At 38.2% G+C, this 22,659-nt stretch overlaps 1 protein-coding gene across 4 annotated transcripts in view; it reads right to left on the bottom strand.

Annotated features, from left to right (window-relative positions):
• Positions 1 to 22,659, bottom strand: part of TRIP4 (thyroid hormone receptor interactor 4) — a 66,438-nt gene that overhangs the window by 23,360 nt on the left and 20,419 nt on the right. For all 4 annotated transcript variants that reach the window (XR_015252706.1, XM_025919557.2, XM_086710925.1 and 1 more), the window contains exons 6-11: positions 19,261 to 19,390; positions 15,983 to 16,198; positions 10,884 to 11,010; positions 7,323 to 7,510; positions 3,297 to 3,421; positions 1,301 to 1,392 (exon numbers count right to left, since the gene is read on the bottom strand). Coding sequence is in view for 3 of the 4 variants with exons in the window: in XM_025919557.2 (XP_025775342.1) it covers positions 1,301 to 1,392; positions 3,297 to 3,421; positions 7,323 to 7,510; positions 10,884 to 11,010; positions 15,983 to 16,198; positions 19,261 to 19,390 (878 nt within the window). In the remaining variant the exon portion in view is untranslated. The remainder of the gene's footprint in view (positions 1 to 1,300; positions 1,393 to 3,296; positions 3,422 to 7,322; positions 7,511 to 10,883; positions 11,011 to 15,982; positions 16,199 to 19,260; positions 19,391 to 22,659) is intronic.

Here is a 22,659-nt window from a genome sequence, read left to right as displayed (position 1 = left end):
CTAGGTCTGAATTAGGTAGTAAGGTTCAGAACAAAAGGCTAGGGGTCAAATCCATGCCAAAATGCATGCATTGTACTCCTATACATAAAGTAATCAGAGAAGAGCTAAGGAGGCAATCCACAAGAAAATGAAAGAAAACTAGAGGGATAATTACTGGCTAAAATCTGTGAGGAAAGGGTAGAGAGGGTAAGATAGATAGGATCAGGTTGGTTTTTTAAGTTATTTATTTATTTACTTATTTAGAAAGAGAGAGAGAGAGAGAGAGCGTGTGCGCTTGCATGAGCTCACAAGCAGGAGAGGGGCAGAGACAGGAAAGAAATCCCAAGCAGGATCCACACTGCCAGCGCAGAACCCTGTCAGAGCAGAGCCTGATGCGGGGCTCAAGCCCACAAACTGCGAGATCATGACCTAAGCCAAAATCAAGAGTCAGACGCTCAACTGAGTGAACCACCCAGGCTCCCTAATAGGAGTTTTTACAACAGTAATAATGTTATCAAAAGGCAAATAGATCTGGAAAAGAGTTTACTGAGAAAAATTAAGCTGAAAAACATTTTCCTAAGTACAGTGGTTGCCTAAGGCAATTGTTGAAAGTACAGGAAAACCATACTGTTAGGTAAGACTCTACAGGCTTCAAGGATAGACTTTGTCATTTTGGATTCTGCTAGTCTGAGTCTAAACATACAGCTCTAAAATTTCAGGCATTCTCCAATGAAGCTAAAGTCTTTAGGCTCCCTCTGCTGTTCAAAAATGAAATCTAGTTATGTCAGTCCAACCTTCAATGATCAAAAGAAATAAAAATACATACCTACACATGTGTGCACATACTCCCTCACATATACACTCCCCAAATATGGCACAGTCCAGGCAATCAGAAATCAGAATTCAAACTTACTTGCCTATCATGAATTCTCTGGCTTGAACCAAATCTTCCACAATAGTAACAAATCCTATCATCCTCACCACCTAATTGAAATAATTCAAAGGATAATGGAGGGTATCTTTACCAAAAGCAGCAAAGTTTTATGAAAGGTGAGGACCCTTTATTTGTTAGCTTGACTGGGGAAATAGCTTTTTATGCAGAAATGTACATGTATTAGAAACCAGAACAATCACTAGTTTTTCTGTTTCTGCACTGGTCTTGTATCTGTCCAGTATTTCCCTATGAAAAGATTATCCTCACATGTCTAAATTCAGTTGCTATCACCTTACTATGATAGCATGATATTCTGTATTGAAGGATTTACAAGTCAACTATGGTGGCAAACTAAGCATGTGTCCAAGAGAAGTATACTTTACCCACCTGTTCCTTAAACTGCTTCTGGGACAAGCAGTCAATGAGGTCCACACAGCCCAGAAGACAACCTGATGGATAGTCGTTGGGAAATTCCACATCTGAATCAAGAATAAGAGAAGCATCAGCTATATCTCCTTTTTGTTCCCCTGAAACTCACAAATCTGTTTCCAATTCTGAACAAATCACTATCTCTATTACCTACTGTAGACACAGAAAAACAATGAGGTTTTTATTTAGCACAAGTGTTTGCATTTTAGCAACAAATTTAGTGAGTGTCTGGCATAGTCTACTATCTACATTCTAAGCTATAAAAAAAATTACCCTTACACCATCAAAGTTCAAGGACCCTACAACTTCACTCCAAAAAAAGTTCAAGGACCCTACAACTTCACTCCAAAAAAATCATTCCACCTATACTCAATTGGATTAACCTGGAGTTTGGTGGCGATGGGTTTTGGAAACAAGCTATAGCTGTGAAGAGAAAAACCAAAAAGTGTAGTAAAACATTTAAGAATGACAGAACACAGGGGGAGAGAGAGAGAGAGGAAAAAAAAAAAAAAGAATGACAGAACATAAATTTAAAACAAGCTAGTTATATCAGTCAAAACATTGTGCTTTTGGGGCGCCTGGGTGGCGCAGTCGGTTAAGCATCCGACTTCAGCCAGGTCACGATCTCGCGGTCCGTGAGTTCGAGCCCCGCGTCAGGCTCTGGGCTGATGGCTCAGAGCCTGGAGCCTGTTTCAGATTCTGTGTCTCCCTCTCTCTCTGCCCCTCCCCCATTCATGCTCTGTCTCTCTCTGTCCCCAAAAAAATAAATAAAATAAAAGTTGAAAAAAAAAAATTAAAAAAAAAAAAAAAAAAAACATTGTGCTTTTAAGGAAACAAGCACCTTTGATTCCTCAAGTTTTGGTTTCCTTAAAACTTTTAAAGGTAGTTCTATAATCATCCTCTCATTCTACCTTCAAAACAAGTGTATGAGTTAGATAAGAGGAAGGAAAACAAGGGGCGCCTGGGTGGCGCAGTCGGTTAAGCGTCGGACTTCAGCCAGGTCACGATCTCGTGGTCCGTGAGTTCGAGCCCCGCGTCAGGCTCGCGTCAGGCTCTGGGCTGACGGCTCAGAGCCTGGAGCCTGTTTCTGATTCTGTGTCTCTCTCTCTCTCTCTGCCCCTCCCCCGTTCATGCTCTGTCTCTCTCTGTCCCAAAAATAAATAAACGTTGAAAAAAAAAAATTAAAAAAAAAAAAAAAAGAGGAAGGAAAACAAGACCTCTAAGAGTCAGAAACAGTTTTTTTGGATCCAAATATGATGTGCTTGGGGGTAATTCCCAAAATATAATGGTTAAGTCAACCAACTCTGACCTGTCCAAATCCCATAGCAGATATTTGGGTCAGTCCCCTCAAAAAATTCTTATTGTGGTTGTTCTTCCCAATCTAAAGATCCCAGAGTTTATAAAAGTCATTATACTCTCACAGTTAAAATTTTTTTAAAAAAGAAAATTTTCTTATATTAAGTTAAAACAGGTTGGTTGATTTCTGGTCTTGGGAACTGATAAGCATATTTTTTAATGTTTATTTATTTATTTTGAAAGAGAGGAGACAGCAGGTGTGAGCAAGGGAGGGCAGAGAGAAAGGGAGAGACAGAAAGAATGCCAAGCAGGCTAGTCGCTGCCAGAGCAGAGCCCGACGTGGGGGCTGAACCCACGAACGGTGAGATCATGACCTGAGCTGAAATCAAGAGTCAGATGCTTAACTGACTGAGCCAGTCATACGCCCTGGGAACTGATATTTTTATTTGCACTGTTTGATGAATGAATGCTTTGAACATCTGCCCAGGTTTGCCACTAAACAAACAAACGTACACAAAGATTAAAGTCCCTCTCATCTACTTCCCTCTCCCCCACCACCAAAAAAAAAAAAAAGTCAGAGGAGGCAGGGGGTGAAAGAAGATGAACTTCTTTCCTTTCCATCAAGTAATACTGAATGGAGAATATATATGTCTGTCACCTTTCCCACGAAGAAGACGATATGTAGTCTGGAGTTCTGAGACTTCTTGAGGGGAGGGTCTTTTGGCTGTGGCTGCTATCCAAAGACGTCCTCTGTGAGGAGTGTACCAACTTCTGCCCTCCACCCTTAAAAAAATTACAAATTTAGTAGAAAGGATCTAAATTCTAGTGTCCCACAGGATCTCATCTAATATAGCAAATCACCCAGCTAAACCAAGAGATCTATAGAAGATATCTCACAAAGAGGGGTATTTTGTGTGAAAAACATAATTATAACACAATACCCTTAAATGGAGTATGAACCCTGTTCTCTAGCTTTTCCTATTATCAGAATAAAGACAATGATCTCTTTCAGGTCCTATTTTTAACTCCTTCTCTGTAAGTCAGACTTGTATCTTTCACTAGCCTTGCGACTTCCACCATTTAAATCTTACACTTTTAAGGCATCCAAACTGTTCCACACAAAGGAAATCCTTGATGTTCTTTGAGTCACGGGCTAACTTTTTCTTGGAAGATTTGTTAATCGTTTTCTAACCTAACAGGAAAATCTTCACCAACACACAAATCTCTAAGAATAGTACTTTTATAGTTGTCACTTTATAGAATTTAAATAAATAAAAATGTTTATCATCTTCACTCTTTAAATTGCAACCATATTCATTTATATTTTCTAAGTATTTTATAAAGGATTATGTTCTTTGTAAATAATTAAACAACTTGACTAGTTTGAAAGAATCTTTAGGTGGAATAACAATGCATCCAAGAGAACTTAATTACTCTCCAAGGATTACAAAAAGATATTCCTGGGGGATGGGAGGTTGGGCAAAATGAGTGAAGGAGAAAGGGAGATACAGGACTCCAGTTATAGAATGAGTTAAGTCACGGTAATAAAAAGCACAGCATAACGAATAAAATGATATTATAATAGCAATGTAATGGGACAGATGGTAGCTATACTTATGGTGAACACAGCATAATGTATATAAACTTGTCAAATCACTAAGCTGTCTACCTGCAACTAATGTAACATTGTGTGTCCACTATACTCAAAAAATAAATAAGTGAAAAGAAGAAAAAAAAGGATGTTTCTCTTTTAGTTCCAATCAAATAAAATACCTTGATAATATACTCCTATTACACTATTCTTACAATGGGAAGTAGGGAATTTCTCATATCCTTCATTTTCCAATATAGATGAACTGAAATAGTGCCAGGCACATACATAGCAGGTGATCAAAAAATGAAGAACTAATCAGTATCGTTCTTCCCTCCACACCAAATAATCTGAAGGGTTATTGGGAAAATGGTCTCACAAATGTGGCAGAATCATTCATTTTATTTGTGGGATTAGTGATTGTGAGCTGGATGTTTCTCATCTGTTCTTTTCAGTAACAAAATCTGAAGAATATAGATCCAAAATAGGAGAGAAATGTAAACATTCTGATTCTCTCAGCAGAAAGCGAGCTGTTTAGTTTTCTGCTTTGGAAGAGGGAAAAGACACCCAAATTGTAGAAAACTGAGTAAGAACAGATACCTGAAGGTCTAGTTGCCCTGGAGCAGAAGCAGATTCACATGCATTTGTTCTAATGGCATTACACACATGAACTAAAAAGCAATTACAAACCAAAGCAAGAAGACCTAACCTTCAAGAAGGGAGAAAAATGACAATGCACCGTGATGAAAGAAGGAAATCACAGCTAATAATGAATACACCAAAGTAGAAATGATTGATACTAAATGCCAATAAAAAATTTTCTTTCAGAAGACAAATGACTGAAACTTACACAGTAAGACTGGAAAAAACCACTAAAAACTTGAACTCAAGTTCCATCTCTGCCACTAACTAGCTTTTAATTCAGAGAAAGCTACTTTATCTATAAAGTGTCCTTACGTAAGTGTCCTCATTTGTGCAAGACTGTAATAATACTGGCCTTATCTATTTTATAGAGCTACTGCTGCTTTTAGAACTGTAAAAATTTATTTAAGTATATTACTACTGTTATGAGTTAGGACACTGTCAGGCATAGTAAATTCTAATAGATAAAATAAAAAGGAACAAAAAGATATCTGCACCCTCAAATTCACTGCAATATTATTCATAATAGCCAAGATATGGAAACAACCAAATGCCCACTGATGGATGAATGGATCAAGAAAATGTGGTATATATACATAATGGAATATTATTCAGCCATAAAAATAAAGGAAATCCTGCCATTGTATTTACAACAGACCTTGATGGCATTGTGCCAAATCAGACAAAAAAGACAAATACTGTATGATCTCACTTATATGCAGAATCTGAAAAAAAACAAACTCATAGATAGAGAGAAAAAAGTGGTGGTTGCCAGAGGTAAATGGGTAAAAATACTCAAAACTTTGAGGTATTAGATAAGTCCTGGGGAAGTAATGTACAGCATGGTGACTATAGTTAACAATACTGTGCTGTATATTTAAAAGCTGCTAAGAGAATAGATCTTAAAAGTTCTCACAACAAGAAACAAAAAATTTGTGACTATGTGAGGTGAAGGATATTAACTAAACTTACTGAGGCAGCCATTTAAAAATATATACATATATCAAATCATTATGTTGTATAACTTAAACTAATACAATGTTATTTGTTAATTAAAGTGTAATAAAACTGGAAAAAAAGGGAGAAAGCGAGTATGTTGTAATGATAAGTGAAAGAAATAAAATACTAAATATATTTTATTACCTTACTATATAACAGCACAGGAAAATAAATATAAATAAGCCCTCTAAAATTCTAAAAGTAGGTGTTTCTAAGTGGTGGGATTATAGGCGATCTTTCTCTTTCTAGCTACTTCACCGTATTTTCCAATTTTCTATTTATATCTATAAAAGCAAACTATTTTTTTATTTTTTTTAAAGATTTTATTTTTAAGTAACTTTATACCCAACGTGGGGCTCTAACTTACAACCCCAAGATCAAGAGTCACATGCTCTACCAACTGAGCCAGCCAGATGCACTGAAAAAAATATTTTTTAAAATTGAATTGAGAAGCGGGGCACCTGGGTGGCTTAGTTGGTTGAACGTCCAACTTTAGCTCAGGTCATGATCTCATGGTTCCTGAGTTCAAGCCCCACATCCAGCTTGCTGTTGTCAGTGCGGAGCCTGCTTCAGATCCTCTGTCCTTCTCTCTGCCCCTCCCCCGCTTGAGCTCTCTCAAAAATAAATAAAAAACTTAAAATAAAATAGGGGCACCTGGGTGGCTCAGTCAGTTAAGTGTCTGACTTCAGCTCAGGTTATGATCTCACAGTTTGTGGGATAGGGTCTTACACTAAAGCTCAGAGGCTGGAGCCTGCTTCAGATTCTGTGTGTCCCTCTCTCTCTCTCTCTCTCTGTCCCTCCTTGGTTCACACTCTGTCTTTCTCAAAAATAAACAAACCTTAAAAAAAAATTTTAATAAAAAAATTAAAAAATAAAATAAAATTGAATTGAGAAGAAACATGAAACCATAGAACATTAAGTTCTAACCATCATGAATAGGTACAACCACTCAACCTTGTAATAAAGCAACTTAACTCTTAAATCCCCCATTTTTCTAGACAAGTAGTTTTTCATATGATTAGTCAGATTAGTACATAGATATATGAAAGAAAAAAACACAGTTGGGCTGTTGTCTTAAAAAAATTAATAAATAGCCATAAAAACTGCATTTCAAATAAGATCAAACCATTAATGTTGCTGAATACTATATTCCAAAGGCAAAGCCAAGAGAAGTTTTGTCAAGAGACTTCCTTCTGAAGATGGAAAAACTGGTATTTTATTCTTTTTTTAGACTAGGATCCTTAGCCTTTCTAACCTCAGGGTTTTTTTAAGCTATTCAGTAAAAACACTACTACCAAATCAGTAACATGAATATACTGCTTAAACTTCTATGTGCTGAAGAGTATTATAAATCATCACTATATTGGGGAAAATGAATTCTAATCCATAATTCTAAATCAAGTTTATGTCACTGTAAAATCTTCCACTGGCAAGATTCATTTCCGTCCTTACCTTTTGATCCCTCTGACAAGCAGAGAAGCCCAGGGCTGATGCATAGAGAGGCACCAGCCACCATCAAAGCCTTCCTGAAATTCTTGGTCCTGGATTCGCAACTGGTGCCGATAGGAGTTCAATTCTAGTTCCGATCCTCCTGAATGGAAAGCCTTCTTCTGTGAGGCTGCACCTGTCTGGTCTATCCACTACACAAAAAAGAAACCAAACATACAGTTCTGTCTGACAAGGGAAGAACCTGGGGTAGGTATACAAAATGAGATGACTGCTAACAATGAGGAAATCATACTGGGCACATTTTCTTAAAGTTTATCCCACCTTTGTTTGAAACAAGGACATAAAAGGTGTAGGTATAAATTCAGAAGGAGTTGTAGATATGATAACAAGGTCCTATCTTAAAAGATAATTAGAATGCTGAAATCTCCATATGTAGATTCCTAATTCCAGCAAAAATACAACAAGCAGACCAGGTATAAGGTCTGTAATTACTTCTACTGTAAACTTATTAATGATCCATAATCCATTCTGGACAATTTCCCAACATAATTGCATTAAATGAAGGTTCCAAATTTTGGTCCACACACCTTTCATGTGCTTAAAGGCAGAGTCACATGTTGGGACCGTGAAAAAGCCAATCAGATGCTATCAGGGGCAGTAGTTATGATTGCTGGATGCAAGATATACTCTCTTACCCTGAAAGGAACAACCTGTCTTTTACAGAAAGGATGGAGAATTACTGAAACAAGCCCCCCATTACATGAAAAGAAGAGAAAATTATAGGACAGTGGTAATATAGAAAACTGATGTGTCCTGGCAGTTCTGTCACAGAATGACAAAGATTCGTGTTTGTTCCAGAACAAGAAGACTGAAAGTCTTCAAAATTTAAAAAAAAAAAAAAAGGTCTTTATTAAGATGAAGTTTTTGGTTAGTTGTCTTAATTTTTTGACTTGTTTGATAATTTATAGGGGGAAAAACTAGAATGGTAGTTTAGAGACTCTAAGCAATCATTTAACCTCTAAAGGTTTCAGTTTTCTCAATTATAAAATGATGGGGTTGGACTAAATTGATCTTTAACAATCTTAATGTAATATAATTTTATGACTCTAATCAACTGCTTCGTATCTTAAAAAAACACATTTATTCAGTACTTGATCATGTGAAAAGCACATCAAGTATAAAAAGGGTACAGTTCTTTCTTTCAAGGCACTTATGATCCTAGTAGAAGAAAAACACATAAATAGCTAACCAAAATATAAAGCAGAATTAAGTAAATACTACCTGGGGATAGAAGCCCTTAACTGGGAATATAGAGGAAGGACTCATCCATTACAGGGGAAATAAGTGATTTCATAAACATGTTGGTACTTGAACAATTCTGAGGTCCACATTCACTGTTTTATCTCTACTACAGTTACAGTTTATATTACCTGTTTCTCTATTCCCACATCCACTTTCTCAAATTAACCTCTTATCTTTCACTAATATTATTACAGAGCCGGCTAACTGGTCTCATCTACATTTTTAGCCTTTAAGTAACTCTCTACTGTCCTACTAGTGTTACTACACTAACCTGGGCCCTCATCAGCTCCCCACTACACTACTGCAATAACCTTCTTAGCAAATTCCCTGCTTTAGTCTTACTCCTCCCTCGAATCTCTATACAGGCATGGAAGTCATGCCAATCTTCTACTAAAATTCTTTAAGGACTTCTCTTTGCCTACTTTGAAATAAAACCAAACTCCTTAGCATGAGACATAAGGCCTTTCATGGTAAGATGCTGCCTACTGTACTGGGTTGAGTAGTATCCCCCCCTAAAATTTACATCTACCCAGAACCCGTGAAAGTGACCTTATGTGGAAATAGTTTTGCAGATGTAATCAAATTAAGATTAGGTCATACTGGGTTAGGGTGGACCCCAAATCCAATGACTGCTGTCCTTATGAAAAAAAAAGAACACATAGACAAAAACAGGGAAGAAGACCATGTGAAGACAAAGGCAGACATTTCAATGAACCCGCTATAAACCAAGGGATGCCTGGGGCCAGGAGAAGCTCAAATAGGCAAGGAAGCATTCTCCTATAGAGCCTTTGCGGGGAATGTCTGGGCCTGCCAACGTCTTGATTTTGGTGTTAAGGAACTGTGAGAGAATAAATTCCTGTTGTCTTAAGCCAACTAGTTGTGAGACTTTGTTATGGTTGCCCTAGGAAACTAATACACCCACTAGTCCATCTCAACTTTTTTTTTCATCTTAGCTTCTAACAATACTTAATTACCTCTGGTTCTACCAAACCTACAATACTCCTAAACTGCTGAACCTTTGTACATGAATTTCCTGGAATTTCCTCCCTAGATTTGTCTCATTGGAAATTGTTATTCATCCTGTAAGTCTTCTCTCAAACACTATTTCTTTTGTGACTCCTAGAGTGTTTATGAACACTTTCCTAAAGTCCTACTCTATGCACAACATGTGTCTATCATTGCACTTTTTTTTTAATTGAAGTAGAATTAACATATAGTATTATATGAAACTATCTTAAGGAATTCAAATTATTTGTATTCAAACATGTTTCCCCACTAAGTCTTTAAGGATAGGAGCTGGGCCTTTACCTTTTAATTTTCTAGCACCTGGCAAAGAAGCTGGCATGTGTAAAGTGCTGAACAAGTACCTACAGTTAGGCTGTTTAAAGCACTGCTCTGACTGCATCTCTTTGCGAAAAGAACTTTCTATGGCACACATTTATATACAAAATAAAAATATGAAAAATTGCTAAACATTTAAACATTTTAGTGATTTGGTTCTACCTACCTAACCTTAGTCTGTTTCTCAGGATAATCCCTTTGATAACCACTATCTACGCAGCCTACATTCATTTTTCCATAAATATACAGGCCATGCTTTCATGTACCCATGCTTTATTCCTACAGTTCAGTCTGCTTGGAATGTTTTTTTCCCCACCATCCCCAAACACCCATTTTCTTGGATATTTCCTTTTAATGAATGTAGCTTCCCTATTAAAGCTTCTTTTATTCTCAACTGGAAGTGGTACTTCCCTTCTCTGGGTTTCCACCATACTTTATTTATATCTCTATTTATATTAGAACTGCTTATGTGATTTTTTTCTTCCTACTAGTCTATGAGTTCTTTGAGGATAGAAGCAACATACAGTTTGTCACTTACTATTATGAATGCACATAATAGATGCTCAATGATATGATGGAAAAATGAATGACAACAATGAACGTATTAATTTAAAACACCACTCTATGGGACTACCCATATTCTATAAAAGGTAGAGAAAACATCAACAAAAGAACCATGGGATTATTGTCTCAATCTCTTATTTAACAAAACCCTCTCTTGGGAAATACTCAGAAGATAATGCAGGCCAACTTGTAAGAAGTATTGCAAAATAATGGAAAAAACTGGGGACAGAAAATAAGGTCGGTGGGTGTGTGAAAGAGCACACTGATATCTAAAGCCTATGAAAGAGGCACACTTGAAAGGAGAAATATCGGGGCCCAAACTCCTCTCATTACCAGTTACAGCAAAGGTCCACTAACCTGGGGAGGGGACTGGTACAGGTTGGGATTCACCAGAACTCCCAAAGGCTCGTCAGAAGATCTATCCAATTTGGTGAGTGGTTGGTTCAAGGTTCCATTGGCAATTGCCTGTATTGTCTCATCTAGTCTGTGATGACAAACCAAAGGATGAAATAATTGGTAATGTTCTATGCTCAGAATATCCTTACTTACCACAACATAAAATCCTTCAACAATGAGAAAATCTGAAATTCAAAGAGGGGTCCATGGATGAACTTTCCTACTCCCCACCACCAACTTCCTTCTCTTCACTCCAAGAACCCTAAGGAATACGAATTAGTAAAAGTTCCAGAACACTAAGAAAATAGGTAGGGCACACTACAATCATTCATCTGTTTAACAGGATTACTAAAAATGCCAAGATTAGAACAGCTGCCTAGAAATAGTCTGACCTACAGCAGATTATTTATCCTATAGCAGCCTATTTACTCAACACATTCCATTACTCCTCTGCACACTCAGGAGGCCCTCTCCACTCCTCCAGGCTGACCTAGATTCTATCCTTGTTTCAAGGTCCAGAAGTTGTAGTAAGGTCCTCTACTGGCCCAGCACAAAAGTGCTTACTCCTTTCTCTGAAGTCCTATAGCACCTACTATTTAAATAGTCATCGGGGTGCCTGGGTGGCTCAGTCAGTTAAGGGTCCAACTTCAGGTTGAGATCAGGTCATGATCTCACAGTTTGTGGGTTTGATACCCACATTGGGCTCTGTGCTGACAGCTCAGAGCCTGGAGCCTGCTTTGGATTCTTTGTCTCCCTCTCTGTCCCTCCCCACTCATGCTCTGTCTCTCTCTCTCTCAAAGATGAATACATATTGAAAAATATTTTAAAAATCAAACAGCACATACATCCCATGTTATCCTGTGCCCATGGTTTGCTAATTATTTTGGCTCTAAATTTACAAAACAATGTGATGATTTCCATTTAAAGACTGTAGAACTAATCCTAGGGTAGTAGGAGATCACAGATCTTAGAGGAACTGTATCTTATTCTATCCAGTACCTCTACATTACCTACTGCTATACTCCATGTCCCTGCCAGATGCTTGACAAATGTTTGTGGATAATGATAATTCTGAGACACAACATAATGAAAGGATTTTACCAGTAGAAAAGACCAAAGATATTTGTTAGGAACCTTTTATACGCAAGGCGACTTAAATAAGGTATGGAAAACATGGTTCTTGCCTTCAAGAAGCTTTGAATCTAAATGGCAGGTTTAAGATAGCTATGAAGATGATGAACAAAACATGGAAGGATGTAGTGCTACTATGAGAGAGTTATTACAATGATTATTATTATAATCCCATGTGTTGTACCAAGTAGGTAGACATTTCAAAGGCAAAGATTGTGGGAGAGATTTCTAAACCAAGGAAAAAGCAGAAACACAACAGGCATAAAGCTAAAAAAGAAAAAGAGAGAGAAAGAAAGAAGAAAAAAACCAAAAATCTTGAGGGAAGAGGGGAGTCTAAATAAAATAGGGTGGGGACAGTGGGATCTGAAGAAGGAAATAATTTTGAAATATAATAAATGGTAAATGTACCTACAACTCTAGAACCTATACAAGAAGCAATACAAATAGCTAATCAGTACATTTTTAGAATGTTCAGACTTACCAGCATACAACCAAAACAAAGAAATATAAATAAAAATTTTCACAAAATAAATACAATTTTTTGTATGTGAGAAGAGCAAATGTTTTTTTTTAAATGTTGAGAAGGGGATGAAGAAACTAGTATCTTACTACCTGGTTATAGCTGGTAAGTCAAAAAGTATGCATAATTTAAGATACAATTTGAGATACTGTCCAATTTAACTTCTAAAGGGCTGTATGTACTTTTTATTGAACATAAAAATAACTTATTATAAAGGTAATTTATAACTGGAAAATACAAATTAATGGGAAAAAAAAGAAAAATTCCTAAACCCATCACCAAAAAATAATTTTACTTTTTTTCTTTATGTTTACATATCACATACGTAATAGGTAAGAACAAATAATTATTTTGAAGCTAGTGGTAGAATTTCTTTTATGGAGAGAACAACCTTTGTTTAGGAAAATTCTACAATGGATTTGGCAGATCCGAAAGAGAAGGCCAAAACTGAACCTTGTGGAAAGCATTACTATGTTTACCAATATCCAATTGTGGGGGGGGGGAGGGGGGAGAGAAAGAGAGAGAAAGAGGGGTGGGGAGAGGATGAGAAGAGAAAGGAGGGATGGGGAGGGAGGGAGACAAAGAGGGAAGGAGGAAGAGAGAGGGAGAGAGAATGAGGGGAAGGGAGAGAATGAAAGAGAAGGGGAAGGGGATGGGGATGGAGGGGGAGACAGAGAGGGAGAGAGAGAGAGAAAGGGGGTGGAGAGGGAAAGGGAGAGAGGAAGAGAGAGAAAGAAATAGAAAGGGGGGTGGAGAGGGAGGGAGGAAGAGAGAGAGAAAGAGAGAGACAGACATACAGACAGACAGACACCATTTCCAAAACAAAAAACAGGAAAATCCTGTGCTTTCTTTTCAGTGCTATGCTGGAGCCAATACACATGTCTCTGAACTCTATGTTCAGTGACTTCATGTTGGTAACTTGAAATTGGCCATGATGGGAATTTTTCATGAGACTTTATTTCTTAGAGCAGTTTTAGGTTCACAGCAAAACTGAACAGAAGGTTCACACATTTCTCATATGCTCCCTGACTCCACACATCCATACCTTCCCATTATCAGCCATTCCTCACTTGAGTAGTACATTTGTTAAAATTAATCAACCTACACTGACACATTGTCACCCCAAATCCATAATTTACATTAGGATTTACTCTTGGCATTGAGGCTGTACCATTTTAATAGTCCCATCTACAGTAAGAGAGCATATTCATTTTCCTATACTCACAGACTATGCATGTAGTATTTTGTATATATGTACTTTTTATTTCAGCCAATTTAATGATACATTGTTTTAAAATCTCCATTTCTGGGGCGCCTGGGTGGCGCAGTCGGTTGGGCGTCCGACTTCAGCCAGGTCACGATCTCGCGGTCCGTGAGTTCGAGCCCCACGTCAGGCTCTGGGCTGATGGCTCGGAGCCTGGAGCCTGTTTCCGATTCTGTGTCTCCCTCTCTCTCTGCCCCTCCCCCGTTCATGCGCGCTCTCTCTCTGTCCCAAAAATAAATAAAAAAACGTTGAAAAAAATATTTAAAAAATAAATAAATAAATAAATAAAATCTCCATTTCCCTTATAACTAGTTGAACATTTTATTTATTTATTTATTGCTTAAAGTTTTATTTAAGTAATCTGTACACCCAAGATGGGACTTGAGCCCAGAACCCCAAGATCAAGAGTCACATGCTCTTCTGACTGAGCCAGCCATATGCCCCTAGTTGAACTTTTAAAAAAAATTTTTTTTTAATGTTTATTTATTTTTGAGAGAGAGACAGAATGCGAGTGGGGAGGGGCAGAGAGAGAGGGAGACACAGAATCCGAAGCAGGCTCCAGGCTCCGAGGTGTCAGCACAGAGCCTGACACATGGCTCGAACTCACAAGCTGTGAGATCGTGACCTGAGCTGAAGTCGGACACTCATCCGACTGAGCCACCCAGGCGCCCCAGTAGTTGAACATTTTTTTAAAAATTTCTATTGGCCGGGAGGCCTGGGTGGCTCAGTCGGTTAAGTGTCCGACTTCAGCTCAGGTCATGATCTCATGGTCTGTGAGCTCAAGCCCCGCATCAGGCTCTGGGCTGACAGCTTGGAGCCTCCTTTGGATTCTGTGTCTTCCTCTCTCTCTGTCCCTCCCCTGCTTATACTATGTCTCTCTCTCTCTCTCTCTCTCTCTCAAAAATAAAGAAACATTAAAAAAAAATTTTTTTTTTTAATTTCTATTGGTCATTTGTATTTCTTCACCTGTAAATGGTCCTTAGGCTTCGCTCGTCTTTCTACTGGATTGTTTGGTATGTTTCTTTTAATTTGCAGGTCTTTACATACTATAGATCTTCCTCTTTTGACTTAAAAATGTTTAAAATATTCTCTCAGCTTGGTAGCATTTTTTTACTTTATTTAAAATATCTCGTCTTAGGGGTACCTGGGTGGCTAAATTGGTTGAGCTTCCGACTTCAGGTTAGGTCATGATCTCACAGTTATGCAGTAGAGCCTCACATAGGGCTCTGTGGTGACAGTTTGGAGCCTGGAGCCTGCTTCGGATTCTGTGTCTCCCTCTCTCTCTGCCCCTCCCCCACGCACACTCTTTATCTCTCAAAAAAATAAGTAACATTAAAACATTTTTTTGACATCTCGTCTTTTTGTCTTCTGGGTTGTGTATTTTGCTTAGAAAGAGCTATGGGACGCCTGGGTGGCTCACACAGCTAAGTGTTGGACTCGATCTCAGGTCAGGTTATGGTCTCATGGTTCATGGGATGGAGCCCTGACTCCCTGAGTCAGGCTCTGTGCTGACAGCACAGGGCCTGCTTGGGACTCTCTGTCTCTCCCTTTCTTTGCCATTTCCCTGTGCCCACACACGCACGCATGCTCTCTCTAAAAATAAACAAACTTAAAAAAAAAAAAATACTTTATTACACCAAGACTGTATCTATATTCTCCTGCATTTCTTTATTTATTTCTGATCCTTTTACCTCTTTTACATTTAACCATTTAGCCAAACTTATTATCACAGTATGGTTTGAAATAGAGATTGAATATCAATTTTTCCCAAGCTGGTGGCCAATCATCCCAGCATGTATTTAACCCTTTCCTTATTATTTAGAAATGCTACCTGCTTTAATTACTAATTTACACATGTATACACACAAACACATACAATGCAGGTTTTGTTCTGGATTCCTTTACATTCCCATGCCCAAATGGCACCTCATTGTTTAAAAAGTTTTTTATCAAACTATAGTAATTATCTGGAAAAGTTACCCTCACTGTTCATTTTCAAAATTTTCTTAGCCACTCTTACATTTTTCTATTCCAAATGAATGTATTATTTTTAAAATCAACAAAAATAACAGATCCATGAGAGGGGGCAAATCCTTTTTAGACAAAATGCCCCCTCCCAGACCCTTTCTGGTGCTGCCCACTTACTTGCTGTGATACTCTGCTAGAGGATTTTCATCTTCCACGATCTTCCTGCCTGCAAAGTCAATGGTGATTTTCTTAGAGAGCCGAGACATATGTCGAAATTCTCTCAGCTCCTCCTCCCGTTTTTGCAGGGTCTCCCGCTCAATTTTAGACAACCACTGGTTAGAATCACTGGCAAAGTAATCTGACTCATCATCAATGACTTGCGTCCTTCGAATGCTAAGGAGATAAAGAGAACACATGTCAATTGGGTTACCTGTTGACAAAACAGGGACTTGATTACCAGAAAACTGTTTTAAGGCAGTTTACTCTTTGCTATCCTGAAAAGTATCTCAAACACAGATGCCCAAAAAAGTTCCATAATAAGGTCAAGCTCTGCTTGGTCCCCAGCTTCGGCATGTACCTTATCCCCACAGCAGGCCTAGCTCAGCTCATAAAACTAATCTCACCTTCAGGTAAAAAAAGACACAGCCTCACAATCCATTGTTCTTCTAACTCTTTCTCACTAGTCCAGCCATAACTGGGTTATCACCTGGTTTTGCTGCATCTGAGTTCATGTCTTGGCAGCTTACTCACTATCCTAGTCCCTCAACAAGTGGGGTCCAGTCGATTCCTGCTAGTCCCAACTGCTGCCTTTCCCTTAGAAACTTAAAGAGTTCTATTCTGGACAGTTTAAGGCCCATGGCTTACTCTTAGGACATCCTACTACCCTACTACTACTATATGTCAGTTTCTACCCCTTGCCCCCCCAATCTTATCACTTGTCCCTCACTAAAACCCTGGATCAAATTCTAAGATATGTCAATCAGACCTATTTCTAAGATCATATCAACAAAGAAACTGAGAACTAGAAGGAATTTTAATGACCCAATTCTCTCATTCTACAGATAATGAACTTGGGGTGGGGCTCACAGAAGTTAACTGACTACTCCAAATGCACAAATCCAGTCACAATTGACTCTGTGCCTAATTATTACAAATTAGTGATATACAAAGGCATAGGGAAATACTGAAATCAGATTCATATACTGATTTCAGTTTTTCAGGACATGGCTGGAATTATACAAGTTTTAAAGTAGACTGAGAGTGGGAAGTTTCAGAGAGCTCAGGAGAAACCTGCTCCTATATGTGAACCTAAATAATGAAACTAGTATCCTGGAACACACAAGAAAAGGAGCAATATCTGTGGAGAGAGACCCTTTTCTAGTTTCTATTTACCAAGAAATGTACTCCATTGCTAATTCTATTTCTAATGACAGTTTTATTGAGTAGGGCTAGAAGTGATACTTAAAAGATTAAGAGTAGGGGTGCTTGGGTGGCTCAGTCGATTAAGCATCCAACTTTGGCTCAGGTCATGATCTCAGTTTGTGAGTTCGAGCCCCACACTGGGCTCTCTGCTGTCAACATGGAGCCCATTTCAGGTCCTCTGGCTCCCCTTTCTGCTCCTCCTCAACTCACACACACGTGGTCTCTCTCTCTCAAAAATAAACATTAAAATAATAATAATAATAAATATTGAGTGAACAGGAGTTACAAACCTTGTGATGGGCTTACTTCAGAAATAGCTTTCATTAGTCAGAGAAAGACAAGTATCATATGACTTCATTCATATGAGGACTTTAAGAGACAAAACAGATGAACATAAGGGAAGGGAAACAAAAATAATATAAAAACAGAGAGGGGAACAAAACATAAGAGACTCTTAACTATGGAGAACAAACAGAGGGTTACTGGAGGGGTTGTGGGGGGGGGGATGGGCTAAATGGGTAAGGGGCATTAAGGAATCTACTCCTGAAATCATTGTCGTACTATATGGTAACTAATTTGGGTGTAAATTAAAAAAAAAAAAAAATTAAAAAGAAAAATAGCTTTCAAGGCGCCAGGGTGGCTCAGTCAATTCAGTGTCTGACTGGATTTTGGCTCATGTCATGAGCTCACGGTTCTTGAGTTCGAGCCCAGTGTCACGCTCTGCGCTGACAACACGGAGCCTTCTTGGGATTCTCTCCCTCCTTCTCTCTCTGCCCCTCCCCTGCTCTATCTCAAAAATAAATAAACTTAAAAAAAAAAAAGCTTTATGGGGCGCCTGGGTGGCTCAGTCGGTTAGGTGTCCGACTTTGGCTCAGGTCACGATCTCACTGTCTGTGAGTTCGAGCCCCGCGTCGGGCTCTGTGCTGACTGCTCAGAGCCCGGAGCCTGTTTCAGATTCTGTGTCTCCCTCTCTCTCTGACCCTCCCCCGTTCATGCTGTCTCAAAATAAATAAACGTTTAAAAAAAAAAAAAAAAGCTTTCAAAGTTGTATCTCAGATTTACAGCAAAGGGTTTGGAAGGAGGAAGTATGTCTAACCAAAAACTTATAATGCCAGAAATAGACTCCTAGGTCAGTTACAATACATAGGAGATTAAGGGTTCTCCAAGGACCCTCACAGATTCCCACATGGCCATTTGAGAAATGAATGTATAAGTCCTATTTAAACATTTTTTACCACTAACTGGCTTTCAATACATATTTTGTCTAAAAGCAGAAAAAGGTGAAAGAGAAAGAAAAAATGAACTAACAAATTGATAAAATTGTCTCCTACAGAGAAGTCAATGGGCTAAATGACAAAAGTGTAGGAGTGTAAAAGCCTATTTAGGAACTTTTTTTTTTTTTTTTTTAAGTAGGCTCCACGTCTGGCAGAGCCCAACACAGGGCTCGAACTCATGACCCTGAGATCAAGACCTGAGACGACATCAAGAGTTGGACACTCAACTGACTGAGCCACCTTATCTGCCCTAAATTTAGGGACATTTTAATACACTGATCATTAAATCAGAAAACAAATTTAGTGTTAACGGGAAGGGGAAGGGTAAACCAGGCCTTCCCAGGATATGCCACTACCTATGCTCTTTCAGAAGCAATTTCTTATAGATCCTCCAGAGCCCAGCACAGTCGTTTGCACATGGTAGGTACTCTAACATATGGTGACTGATGGAATGAATGGCTGCAAGGAAAACAACTGGGGAATTCTGTCAACCCAAATCAACTTTCTGGCGGTATACTAGTACTAGCATTTGGCAAAAATTTAATAATGTTGCAGGGTAAGATGCTCTTTATGGGAACCTATCTTACTCAAACATGAATTCAAAAACAAGATGTAGGCCTCCTATGTAGCAGAGCTCTTCTTTTGCTGTGAATCTTTCATACTTCACTGTAAAAAGGTATCAAGTTCCAGAATAATGTTTTAATGGCCAGGATATGTAGACCACTCTATTTCTTACCATTTGTTATTCTAACCACATACCTAGTTCTGTCAAATTCTAACAGTTTGTCCTTATGCTTAATAGCCTTCTCCAGACCAGACTTAATTCGCAATTCTTGATGAGGAAGAAGGTCCTTGGTAGAGATGTCCACCTTTCCAGAACTCTCCGTCCCTGAAATTCAATAAGGAAACCAAATGGTATCAGACTGTAATATAAATTAGTTGTATCACTGTGCAGCAAAGAACAAAATATCAGAAGATCTGGCTCTGTTTTAAATGGCTGACAGCCTTCATTTCAATGAAAAACAAATAACACGTGCTAGGCTTTACTTATTAAGCACCAAGCAGGGTTTCACACAAGATTGGTTTTCAGGAAACATTAGGATCCACTTCTTCCCATGTGGAAATTTGGATCACTAAGGGTACCAAACTGTTAAACAATATAAAAATGCCATGTAAAGGAAAAGATTTATTAAGTAGGGGTGACTACAACCTTTAAACATACTTTCATGGGTGCCTGGGCATCTCAGTCGGTTAACCATCTGACCCTCGATTTGGGCTCAAGTCATGATTTCATGGTTTATGAGTGTGAGACCCATGTGGGGATCTGTGCTGACAGTGCAGAGCCTGCTTGGGATTCTCTCTCTCCCTCTCTCTGCCTTTTCCCCATTCGCAATCTCTCTCAAAATAAATAAACTTAAAAAAAACAAACATACTTAGACATAGCAAAATTAAAAAAGACAATGGAAGAAAAAAAGAGTAGAAATTGCAGGAAAGGGACAGAAATGAATACTGAAGGGCGCCTGGGTGGCTCAGTCAGTTAAGCGTCCAACTTTGGCTCAGATCATGACCTCACATTTCGTGGGTTTGAGCCCTGCATTGGGCTCTGTGCTGACAGCTCAAAACCTGGAGAATGCTTCAGACTTTGTGTCTCCCTTTCTCTGCTCCTCCCCCGGTTGTGCTTGATCTCTCTCTTTCTCAAAAATAAGCATAAAAAAAAATTTTTTTTAATACTGAAAACTTATTAGATGCTAAGGCACTTAATATATATTATTTAATTCTCCCAATAACCGTGTAAGACAGTTTATATTATCTTTGTTTTATAAAAAAAGAAACTAAAGTTTAGAGACGATAATATACTTACTGAGTCACTCAGAAATTAAAAGGTGGAAACAACATTTAAACTTAGGTCTAACTCTAAAGCCCACATTCATTCCTCAGCCCATGTGTCATCTCCTACATGACAGCAAACCATAAACCTATATATCACAGAAAAGAGAGCCATGAATTATGATAAAGCCAAGATCTAAGATGCATTAGGAAAACAACGAGGCTATAATTAAGGCTGACCTTATGCTTATTTTAAACTCCAGGCCTGTTCAAATTCCTATCAAAACTCTCTCTTAAGATTAAAACGAAAGGGGCGCATGAGGGACTCAGTTGGTTAACCATCAAACTTGGCTCAGGTCATGATCTCACAGTTTGTGGGTTCGAGCCCCATTCGGCTCTGTGCTGACAGCTCAGAGCCTGCTTCGGATCCTCTGTATCCCTCTCTCTACCCCTTCCCTGTTAGCACATGTACATGCTTTCTAACAAACAAATAAACATTTTTAAAAAAGACTAAAGAGAGAGAGAAACAGAGATTCTTGTGTTCTGAACATAAGAAAAACACTTAGGGGGCACCTGGGTGGCTCAGTTGGTTAGGCTTCTGACTCTGGCTCTGGTCACGATCTTGTGATTCATGAGTTCAAGCCCTGCATCAGGCTCTGTGCTGACAGCTTGAAGCCTGGAACCTGCTTTGGATTCTGTCTCCTTCTCTCTCTTCCCCACCCCCACTCGCACTCCGTCTCTCTCTCTCTCTCAAAAATAAACATTTTAAAATTTTTTTTAAAAAAAGGCATTTATAACTACCTTTTCTCATAATAATGACCTTAAAGAAATTCTAACTGAAAAAATATGGAGATAATGTTCAACCTCTTCAATAAAATAATTAACTACAAAAATAAAAATATTTGAAATGTCAAAATTCAATAGTGACAGATTTTAGTCATTATGCTGTTGTAGACTGATACAATATTTTGGTAAAGTAATGTGGCAAATACATTTTAAGTGTCAAAAATGATCATATTAAAGACAAATACCATATGATTTCACTTATATGTGAAATCTAAAAAAAAAAAACAAAAAGCAGAAACAGACCCCTAAATGCAGAGAACTGGTGGCTGCCAGAGGGGAGATGGATTGAGAGACAGGCAAAAAGGTATGAATGGGAGTGGGAGGTACAGGCTTCTGGTCACAGACTGATTAAGGAAGAAAAGTACAGCATACAGAATCTACTCAATGGTATTTTCATAGCATCATATGGTGACAGATGGTAGCTACATGTGTGGTGGTGAGCATAGTATAACATGTACAATCTAAGTTATGTATACCTGAAACTAATATAACATTGTGTATCAACTATACTTCAGTTTTAAAAAAAATAATAATATTCTTTAAAAAAATAAAAAGTAAATAAATAAAACTCATCTTCTTTGGGGTGCCTAGTTGGCTCACTTGGTGGAACATGCAACCCTTGATCTCAGGGTTATGAATTCAAGCCCCACGTTGGGTGTAGAGATTAATTAAAAAAAACAAAACAAAACAAAACAAAAAACCAAAATAATCTTTGACTCAGTAATCCCATTCTTGGGAATTTATCCCAAAGCAATAAATTGAAAGATATATTAACAAAGGTGATTGTAATATTTATAATTTTTGAAGAGTCAAAATTTTCAGTAACTGGAAGTAGGTGATCAAATTACAATAAATCAAGTTAATAGACTATTTTGGGCCACTAAAATCAATAAATGTGAAGAATATATAGCAACATAGAAATTATAAAATACTAATAGAGAAAAATGAAAACAAAAGAAAAAAAAGAAAACAAAATCCTATACACACTATGATCACTAATACCAACCAATTTTTATTTTTTATTTTTTTTTTTAAACATTGATTAATTTTTGAGACAGAGAGAGCATGAACAGGGGAGGGTCAGAGAAAGAGGGAGACACAGAATCTGAAACAGGCTCCAGGCTCTGAGCTGTCAGCACAGAGCCCGACGCGGGGCTCGAACCCACGGACCGTGAGATCATGACCTGAGCTGAAGTCGGACGCTTAACCGACTGAGCCACCCAGGCGCCCCCCCAACCAATTTTTAATGAAAAAAAAAAAAGAAAACAAAACTATGAACTAAAGCAAAAACAAAAATTTGCATAAGTGGAAAGTAATGGATACAATGTTTTTCCTTTTAAAAATGTCCTGGGGCGCCTGGGTGGCTCAGGCAGCTAAGCAACCAACTCTTGATTTCAGCTTGGATCACCATCTCATGGTTCATGAGATCAAACCCTGAACTGCGCTCACGTTGTTGGTGCAAAGCCTGCTTGGGATTCTCTGTCT

This window comes from Puma concolor, chromosome B3, assembly GCF_028749965.1.
Source record: "Puma concolor isolate L17-30 chromosome B3, mPumCon1.1.hap2, whole genome shotgun sequence".
Lineage (NCBI taxonomy): Eukaryota > Metazoa > Chordata > Mammalia > Carnivora > Felidae > Puma > Puma concolor.
The sequence above is the reverse complement of the archived record's forward strand: the minus strand, read 5'-3'. Positions and strand labels throughout refer to the sequence as shown.